The sequence below is a fragment of the Hypanus sabinus genome, chromosome 23, assembly GCF_030144855.1.
Source record: "Hypanus sabinus isolate sHypSab1 chromosome 23, sHypSab1.hap1, whole genome shotgun sequence".
In the NCBI taxonomy this organism is placed as follows: Eukaryota; Metazoa; Chordata; class Chondrichthyes; order Myliobatiformes; family Dasyatidae; genus Hypanus; species Hypanus sabinus.
The window spans coordinates 9,591,363-9,601,293 of record NC_082728.1 but is presented as its reverse complement, the minus strand read 5'-3'; the positions used below and the strand labels follow the sequence as shown (position 1 = coordinate 9,601,293).

Genomic DNA, 9,931 nt, shown 5'->3' with positions numbered 1-9,931 from the left:
TTTTTCTCTGTGTTGTTTTTTTTACATAGTTCAGTCTAGTTTTTGTAATGTGTCGTGTAACACCATGGTCCTGAAAAATGTTGTCTCATTTTTACTATGAACTGTACCAGCAGTTAAGGTCGAAATGACAATAAAAGTGACTTGACCAGACCACCCTCTGGGCCACTGGTGGTGTAGTGGCATCAGCACTGGGTTTCAAGGCAGGTGGTCCTGAGTTCAAGCCCAGCCGGGTCCCAACCAGTATCTGCGCAGAAGAAAGGCCTGGCAAAGTATCTTGCCCAAGAAAACCCTATGGACCTTGAGGTCCTGAAGAGTCAGACTCAACTAAAAAACGGTATAACAACAACCCACCCTCTGGCTGAAGAAATCGACTCTCATCTCTCCCTTAAACAGTTGTCCAGATCCAGATTCAGGAGTCTGAAGACCCACAGTCAATTATTTAGGAACAGCTTCTTCTCCTCCGCCCTCAGATTTCTGAACGGTGCACGAACACTACCTCACTATTTATGTATCCGACTATACAAAGCAACGAATTTCATGGCAAATGTCAGTGATGATAAATCTGATTCTGATTCTCTGCTCGTTAAGATACTGGTGATTGTTTAAGGCACAGATTGAAACTTCATGACCAGGGGAATATTTCCAGAAGAGATGCTGCAGATGCCGGACATCCAGCACTGATTGCATTATGGCCTGGTATGGGAGCACCAATGCCTTTGAGCGGAAGAGGTAGTGGATTTGGCCCAGTTCATCCAGAGTAAAGCCCTCCCAACCATTGAGCACATCTTTGTGGAAAAGCAACATCCATCATCAAAGATCCTCACCACCCAGGCCATGCTCTTATTGCTGCCATCAGGTAGAAGGTACAGGAGCCTCAGGACTCGCACCACCAGGTTCTATGTTCTATTTTCCACATCCTGTTTTTCTTCACACTATGTCAATATTCTTCAGTATGGAAGTGATCTCTCGATTGCACTTAAACACCAGTTTTCACTGTCTGATACAAGTGAGAACAATAAGTCAGTTACTTACCTCGGTGACCCCTACAGTTTCTGAGCTTGGACCAAACCGGGAACCTTTGTCCCACAAAGACGATGGTTTCACATGTTAGAAGTGAGCTGTCCATTAGCAGGGCCACTGGCCAAGTGAGGATTATGGAGGACCGCATTCCAGTTCCATTCCAGGGCTCTCTGCTGCCTGCCAAGAGATTACCTCATAGGCGCTGTCACGTCCGTGGCTGCCACAGCCATCTGCCGGCTTTAACTCCCCTCGCTAGCGCTCTTAGTCAGGCCACCTCCATCTTCAGCATCGCCCCGCATAAGCCTTGTCACTTGTGCGGAATCGGCGTCCGCCTCCAAGTCCTGGAGTTTGAGGCTTGCTTCAGAATTGTGCGACATTCCTGCACTGGGTGGGGGGGGGGGGTTCAGGCAGCTGGGCTGGGGACTTGTCAGTGACTGCGGCTGGGGGAGGCTGGAGGAGAGGGTTGGTGGAAGGGAACTGAGTTAGTGAGGGAAGGCGGTTTTAGGTTCGTTGATGAGAGGAAATTCTTTACACACAAATGATTTTATTTATTTTATTGATGGAGCACAGAGTAGGCCTATACAGACCTCTGAGCCACGTTGCCTCATCAAACCCCAGCAAACCCGATTAACTCTAACCTAACCAAAGGACGATTAACCTACCCGGTACGCCTTTGGACTGTGGGAGGAAACCTGAGCACCTGGGGGAAATCCACACATTCCACAGGGAGGACGTATAGAGACTCCTTACAGAATGGTGCCGGAATTGAACTGTGGACTCCGCCACGCCCCGAGCTGTAATATAACCATCATTTACTCACTGAGGGTTACATCAGTGAGGGTGCTCCATCTCCATCTGTCCTTACCGTCACACACAGGTGTAGGAGGTTCTTCATTGCTCTTTCTGTAACCTCATTTTGACCATTCAGGGTTTTGAGCCCTAAGCTAAGCCCCCGAATCTTGAGGGGAGGGGGGGAGAACCCGCTCTTAGTCTGGCCTCTACCCTTTGACCTGTTGTGCCATGGGTGACCCCACCAGGTCTGGTATCGTTGAGGATAGTATTTCAAAACTGAAGCCGCCTAATTTGCGGGTATCGGCCTTTACGGCCAGGAGGGCGGCCTTGCTCAAGGGGAAGGAGGCTGCCCCGCCCACTCATGTTCAAGAACTATCCGAAGTTATGCTGTGCCTCGATCTAGAGAAGGTTCGTTGTTTGATTTCTGATTCTAAACACGATTTTCTAATGTTAGGGGGACCCTTTCTGAGTTATCGTCATCATCTTTGAACTGTTATTAAGTATGGTTCTGAGCCATCATTATTATAATATTATATGGTAAAGTATTTCTTTCACTTTTCTTTTTCACCAACCAGCTCGTTTTGGTTATGGGGGTAGATTTTTTTTAATAAAATACAATCATTCCACTTTATTTCATTTCATAATTCAATCTTTTTTTCTACATGACTGATTTGGAGTATGGGACTCGTATTGCTTGTATCCTTATGAACTTTGTATTTATATCCATGCAATTTATATAATACTAATAAAAGTATTGAAAGAGACCGTACCAGGAGCCAAAGCACAAGGCCCTGGCTCCTGCCGGCATCGCTCTCTGGGTCATGGAGGCACGCAGGCCTCCAGGCCACGGCGAGGTAGTGGTCTTCCTGGAGGGTCAACCACGATAACGTGGCAGTTTAAAACTCCCTACCGGGAGGGAAGCCAGAGCAGCAAATACCATCATGTCTGACGGTACCTTGCAGGCTGCCCCCTGCACATCCTCAGCTTACGCTGGTTGTTAACACTAACAACACTCGTCACCGTATGTTTCCGTGCACACGTAATGACTATCTGGATTGGCTTTAAATTTGGACTGGAGCATGGAGGAGAGGCACCATGGGGGTGGGAGGAGGTGATGGGTGCTTTGTCCAAAGAGGCCTCATGAGTAGGGAGAAGGAACAGGACTCGGGCATAGTACGAGGGAGGATGCTGAGTGGATTTATCATTCTATCAGTGCTGATGGATTGTAATCATACAGAGAGATTGGTTTGGATGGAGGCTGCTTTCTTTAGAACCTGCAAAGATTAGTGCTCAGGCACTATAGAGAGAAATAATAAACCTGAGATTTATTACCACAATCGTCATTACAAGGGACACAGACATAATGAGGAACGTCCTTCTCAGCAGACAATTTTGAGTTGTTAGATGTGTAGCTAGATGCTAATTACAGGGAGGTTTTGAACAACACAAACCCATTCAATGGGCTCGGCTACTTTCCCTGGCTGATGGGAAATAGCTAATTCTGCAGCAAACAATATCAGTTTAACGACTGAAGGTTGATTTGTCTCACGTACATCGAAGCATACAGTGAAACACAGCGTTTGTGTCAATGGCCAGCACGGTTTGAGGATTGTGCTGGGGGGCAGCCCATCCAGCCCCAATATTGCATGCCCACAACTTACTACCCAAACAACTTTAAAATGTATTCAGGAGGAAATGAGCACCAGAGGATACCCACCCGGTCACGTGGAGAAGATACAAACTCCTTACAGACACCGACGGGAATTGAACCTAGGCCACTGGTGCTGTAAAGCATTACATTAACTGCCTTTAGTCAGAGATCAGAGTGTGTTTAAAACACTGCGGCAACAGAACTAGTGGCAGGAACTACAGCTACTTCTCCCCATTAAAGTAGAGTGGTTTTGTCAGCAAAATGCAGTGAATGGAGGGTAATTATATAGAGATTTTGCACGTACACTCAGTCCCAGTTATTCACAGCAATGTGGGCTTGCTGGGAACCACTTAGAAACCATGCACTACCAATGAAACAAGTCAACTTTCACAACCCTTTGTAACAAAATGTATAACTTTATTCATTTATAAATATACAAAGCATGGTCCTGTACATGTAACAGTATTCATAACAACTTCAACTTCTGGTAAAATGCTCCAAGCTGCTTTACAAAAGAATTATCAGACAGGGGTTGACATTGAAGCAACGTTCCCTCTATTATTTTTTAACAGCTGCATGGACCAACCATTGCACTGAGCAGGAAAACTGCACAGCACTTTAAATGATTTTTTTTTATTACAGCATTGGAGTTCAGCAGCCAGCAGTTCATTAACAATGAGCTGCCAACTTCCATTCTGTGCTTATTGTTACAATTTGTAAGTTGTAATTTGAAACACTGACGATGTAAATAGGTTAAAGTTCTTAAATGTGGTACATTTGTTATTTAGAAAATATATGGATTATATTCATTAATACATAATTAATTACAGGGTATTTCAGAATTAGATTAACATAGATTTCAAAATTATATTAGCATAACTTCAACATTATATTTACATAATTTCAAAATTATATTAACATTATATAAAAGAGAACTCCAGCAACAAAGGCTATGTGTGCAGGAGCACTTGATTCACACTGCGGCCGTACACCCACACAGCTTAGAGGGAACAGTGCCGTGAAAGATTTTTGGGGTCATATGTATGGATAAGGAGGAAGGTTTTGAGGAAAGCGTTGAAGAAACGGGAAGTGTGGAGATTACAGAGAGAATTGCAAATATACTTGGTAAACTGAATTTAAAATCCAATAAACACTAGTCACCAAAAAGATTAAAGCTTCACGCTGGAATAAGTGAGGTTATTTAAGGAATACAAGTTACAATAGAACTGCCACAAGTTAAGACTCTGGTGCATGTAAGACTGGTTAATGGGCATGAGCTTCACAGTGGTCAGTCCATTGCAGGAAGTCGGAAATTTTGATCAGTAATCCTTGCAACAGAAACATTCGTTAAACTTCTTGCTAAAATAAAATGAATGAAACAACAACGTTGGTGAAACAAGGAAGTAAAGGGAATACACTTGGGGGGAGTGGTGTGGGTCCTTGTCGAAGACCTCTTACTTCCCTTGCTCTTCACAGTGCAATGCTTAGAGTACACAATCACAGCTGAGGAGTTGGTCCCTTTGGGACCTCAAACAAGGAATTGTGTTGCGCAATTCCAGGCGTCTCTTCAAACAGCCCCTCGGGGCTCGAAAAGCAGCTGCAGCTCGACGTCTTCTGGGTCGATCAGGTCAACGGGTAGCTCCCCATCGTCATTCACTGAATCCACTCGAGCTCCCTGGGACAATAGGTACCTGGGAGGGTGAAAGGCAAAGTGAAACACTGCTACAAGAACAATTAAAGTGGAGATAATAATTTCTGCCTCTGCGCAAACATAACCAGGGCTTCGAGACAAAGTTAAGCTTATTTTCATACGCATATATGTACACATAAAGCCCACACAAAGTGGCCAGGAAAATACCTCCCCACCACTGAGCACATCTACAAAGAGTGCTGCCGCAAGAAGGCAGCATCCACCGTCAAGAACCCCGCCACCCAGGCCATGCTCTCTTCTCACTGCTACCATCAGGAAGGACTTACAGGAACCTTAGGTCCCACGCTACCAGATTCAGGAGCAGTTATTACCCCCCAAACATCAAGCTGCTGAACCAGAGTGGGTAACGTCACTCGCCACAACACTGCAATGATCACTGAACACAACCTATTTCAAGGACTCACATTTCTCAGTATCAGTTTTTTAAATTAATTAGTATTATATATTTTGTATTTATTCAGCTTGTCTTCTTTTGCACATTGGTTGTTTGTCAGTCTTAGTTTGGGTGCGGTTTTCATTAATCCTATTGTATTCTACTGTGAATATCTGAAAGAACATGAATCTCAGTGTGTGATAACAAATATGCATTTTGATAATAAATTCACTTAGAACTTTGAACTACACAGATGTAATGAAATTCTCTCTTGCCGTAGCATCATTATGATATAATATTAGGGACACAACAATCATCTGGAACACATAAATTAAGTGCAATTTTTACAAGAAAGACAGATTAAACAGAAGTTTTACAAAGAAGAACCCAATTAGAAGAAAAAAAACATAGTCCATTGTAGCACAAAGTGGTCATGGTATTATACTGACCAGGATTGTACTGGTTGGCTCAAGAACCAAATGGTTGAAAGGAAGTAGATGTTCTTGAAGCAGGTGATGTGGGACTTCGGGCTTCTGGACTTTGTGGCTGAAGGGGACGTGGGCTGAATGGTGGGAGACTGGAGCACCCAGGGGAAGCTCATACAGGGAGAACACATGAACTCCTTACAGACAGTGGCTGAGATTGGAAGCGGGTCACTACGCTACCGCGTTGCCCAAAGGATGGATGAGGAGGAACCACTAACGTCCCGCCATGCTCCGACAGATGTTTCAAACATTGACCTTCAGTTGTCAGTGTTGGGGTGAGTTTGCTCCTTACTTTGCGATCTCCGTGTGTCCGTCACTGCAGGCTATGTGGAGGGCCGTCCAGCCATTCTCGTCCCTCTGTTGAATATCAGCTCCGTACCTGAGGAGCAGCTTCACGCAGTCCAGGTTGCCCGTGAGGACCGCCTCGTGAAGAGCTGCCATTCCTGAAATTAAAACACATGGAGCATTATGACACAGTGCAGGACTTTCAACCTACTCCAAGGTCCTTCTAGCCCCTCCCTCCTACATTGCCTTCCAGTTTTCTATCACCCTTCCGTGTTTGTTTTGCTTACCACCCCCAATTTTGTTCTCTTAGGTGGAGCTGTCGATGAATGTTGAGGATTAGCTGGGTAGAGAAAGTTTCAAATGAGAGGGGTTTGCCCGAAGCTGAGAGACCATGGACATTACTGGAGAAGACTATGAAGTTAGAAGTTGCTTATTGTGGGCACGTTACACGGAGAGATAACATCTTGTCGGACTTGCTATATGGAAAGGTGGAGGGAAAGAAAGGAAAAAGAAGGGAAAGAACAACGTGGCTGGATAACATCAAGGATTGGACCAAGCTGGACAAGACTAGGGATATTGTGGACAAGTGTTGGGACAGAGCGGTGTGGAGGGAAATCGTCCGCCAACTGGAAATTACAGGTGCGACCTAACGACGACGACCAGGTGCCTATATAATAGTCTCTCAAATTTCCCTAATGTTTCTGCCTCTACCACCAACCCTGGCAGCACATTCCACACGCCACTCTCAGTGCAAAAGAAAACCCTGCCTCTGAACCAAACACCTTAAGTTATGCCCCCTCGTGTTAGCTATTTCCGCTCTGGGAAAAGATCTCTGGCTGTCCACTCAATCTATGCCTCTTATCTTGAACACCTCTATAAAATCACTTCTCACACCCTCCTTGAAAGAGAAACACCCCTAGCTCACTCAGCCTTTCCTCATAAGACATGTTCTATAATCTGCATCTTCCCTTAAGTTTCCACATCCTTCCCATGATGAGGCGACCAGAACTGAACACAATGTCCCAAGTGTGGTCTGACCAGAGTTTTCCGGAGCTGCAGCTTTTGAACTCGATCTCCTGACTGAGGAAGACAATCTTAATCACCCTTTCAACCTGCGCGGCAACATTGAGGGGTATATGGACGTGGGCGTCAAGATCCGGTGTCCCATCAGTTTGTTTTTCACAGCTGAACTGACCAACAATAGCCCTGAACAGGATTTTGGTTTTTTTTTTAACTCGGCCTGAAAGCTGCACCGCACATTATTTAAGAGAAAACTCCGGCTGCGCGGCAACAACGGCGACGTGCGCGGGAGCATTGCGGATACCGTGCGGCTCAGACGGAACCCTCTGTTCCTCCACACGACTAAGAACCCTGTGTATCAGCTCCAAGTTTTACCCTCCAACCTGAATTACCTCACGCACTTTTCTAGATTGAATTCCACCTCTCAGCTCAGCTCCGCATCCTGTCAATGTCCCGTTGTAACCTCCAACAACCTTGTACACTATCCACACCACCACCAGCCTCCAGGTCATCTGCAAACTTACTCAACCCTCCCTTCCACTTTCTCGTCCGTCGTTCGCGAAGAGCAGGAATCCCAACACAAGTCCCTGCAGAAACCCACTGGCCAGGCAGAACTCGCTCCATCTACTACCACACTCTGCCTTCTGATTGGTTGGGGAAACCAGCCAATTACACTGATTAATTTTCAAGGACTATTTACAATTCGTGCTCTCAGTATTATTTTTATTTGTAGCTTGTCCTCTTGCAGCTTGGTTGTTTGTACGACTTTGTCCGTTTATGTAAAGTGTTTCGTATCACATTTTCCCTCATCAATGTCTGCGAGATAATGAATTTCAAGGCAGTATATGGTAACATATACTACATACATTGGTAATAAATTGACTTTCTTTAAAGATGGTCAGAAGCTTTTTTTTCACGTGGAGATATCAATCACTTCCACACAGCTTTGAAGTAAGGGAGGGGGTGAAAGGAGCTCTGCGAGACAAACTGCTTGTGTAGTTGAGAGTAGTAGGTATCTCAGTACCTGAGTGCGGTGCGTGCCTGGAACGCGCTGCCAGGTGAGCTGGTATAGGCCACATCGTTTAAGAGGCGTTTAGACAGACACGCGATCAGGCAGGCATTGGAGGGATATGGACCATGTGCAGGCAGATAGATTAGTTTAAAATGGCATCATGGTCGGTGCAGACGTTTGGGCCGAAGGGCCTGTACTATTCTATGTTCTAAAACCTGCTCCTCTCACCTTAAGACGCGCCCTCTAGAATTGTCTGGGATTACTCTCCCCGCTTCCCTTTACACACAAGGTCAAAGGTTTCTCATCTCCTCCGAGGGGGCTGTCCGCCACACAAGGTGCCCCTTAGGGAAATTACTCCCATGGCGCCTTTTCCAGCGCCGAGGGGCAGAGAGTGACCACATTCCCCCCTACAAAACCCTCGGATCAGAAACTCACCAGACGGGTAGATGGAGTCCAGCTTCACCTTGCTCGCTCTGATGAAGCGCCCGACCTGCTCCAGATCGCCCTGCCGAATGTGATCCTGAAATACTATATCGTTCGGGAAGCGGACGGCGCGGGTGGACTTCAGGCTGGCGGGAGCCACCGCGTACCTGGCCCGGGTCGAATAGTACTTCATGGTAATCGGTTTGGACGAAGGACGATAAACCGCTAATAACTCCTCGCACTCGGATCGGCGGCGAGAACTCCCGTGCGCTCCTACGCACTTGCCTATATACCGCCGTCCGCTCTATTTATGGGAACCTTGTCTCACTGGCCGTGCGCCCCACCTCCCTCCACACCCCCGCCCTTCGGCCTCAGTCGCCAGCCAGAGGAGGGGAGGGGGGAAGGGTTTATTATCGAGTAGCCCATTAAAGGGTATGATAAAAGACTCTGAGACACGAGTTGCATTTATGTGGCCTGTTGACGCTGGCACAAACCATCCGGAGTGGTCGCCCAAAATCTGGCGTCATCTCTTGCCGTGGTTGATCAGGGCAGGGTCAGAAGTGGCGGGGGTAGGATAAGAAGAGCGGGGAGGTTTGGGGAAGGGAGTCTCATTTATTTGACCCCCTCTTTGAATAGAATGGACGTGGAGAGGATGTCTCATTTAGTGGAGGAGTCCAAGACCGGAGGGCACGGTCTCAGAGTACAAGGACGTCCCTTGAGAACAGAGGAATTCCTGTGGAATGAATTGCCACCGACGGCTGTGGAGGCAAAGTCATTTGGGTGTATTTAAAGTGGAGATTAATAGGTTCTTGATTGGTAAGGGTGTCAAGGTTATGGGGAGAAGGCAGGAGAATGGGGTTGAGAGGGGTAATAAATCAGCCATGATGGAATGGCGGTGCAGACTCGATGGGCTGAGTGGGCTCATGGTCTTATGGAGGGCCAAAACAAGTCATGGCAGGAATATTTGCCATCAGCAACAAATAATGTGCCGGAGGAACACAGCGGATCGAGCAGAGTCTGTGGGAGGAAAGGGTCCTGATGCGGGATTTCCACCCGGCTCCTTTTCTTCCGCGGATGCTGCTCGACCCGCTGATCCCCTCCCGCAAATTATTTCTTGCTGCAAATCCCTGCACCCGCAGTGTTCGTGTTTCTCTAATAT

At 46.6% G+C, this 9,931-nt stretch overlaps 1 protein-coding gene across 1 annotated transcript; it reads right to left on the bottom strand.

The window, feature by feature from the left end:
- Positions 1-4,877: 4,877 nt before the first annotated feature.
- Positions 4,878-9,110, bottom strand: LOC132380291 (protein phosphatase 1 regulatory subunit 27-like). The gene is made up of 3 exons (XM_059949045.1): positions 8,785-9,110; positions 6,325-6,475; positions 4,878-5,154 (listed from the first exon to the last, which is right to left on the bottom strand). Exons 1-3 carry the CDS (start codon positions 8,963-8,965, stop codon positions 5,031-5,033), a joined length of 456 nt encoding a protein of 151 aa, XP_059805028.1. The 5' UTR covers positions 8,966-9,110; the 3' UTR covers positions 4,878-5,030.
- Between the last annotated feature and the right edge of the window lie 821 nt (positions 9,111-9,931).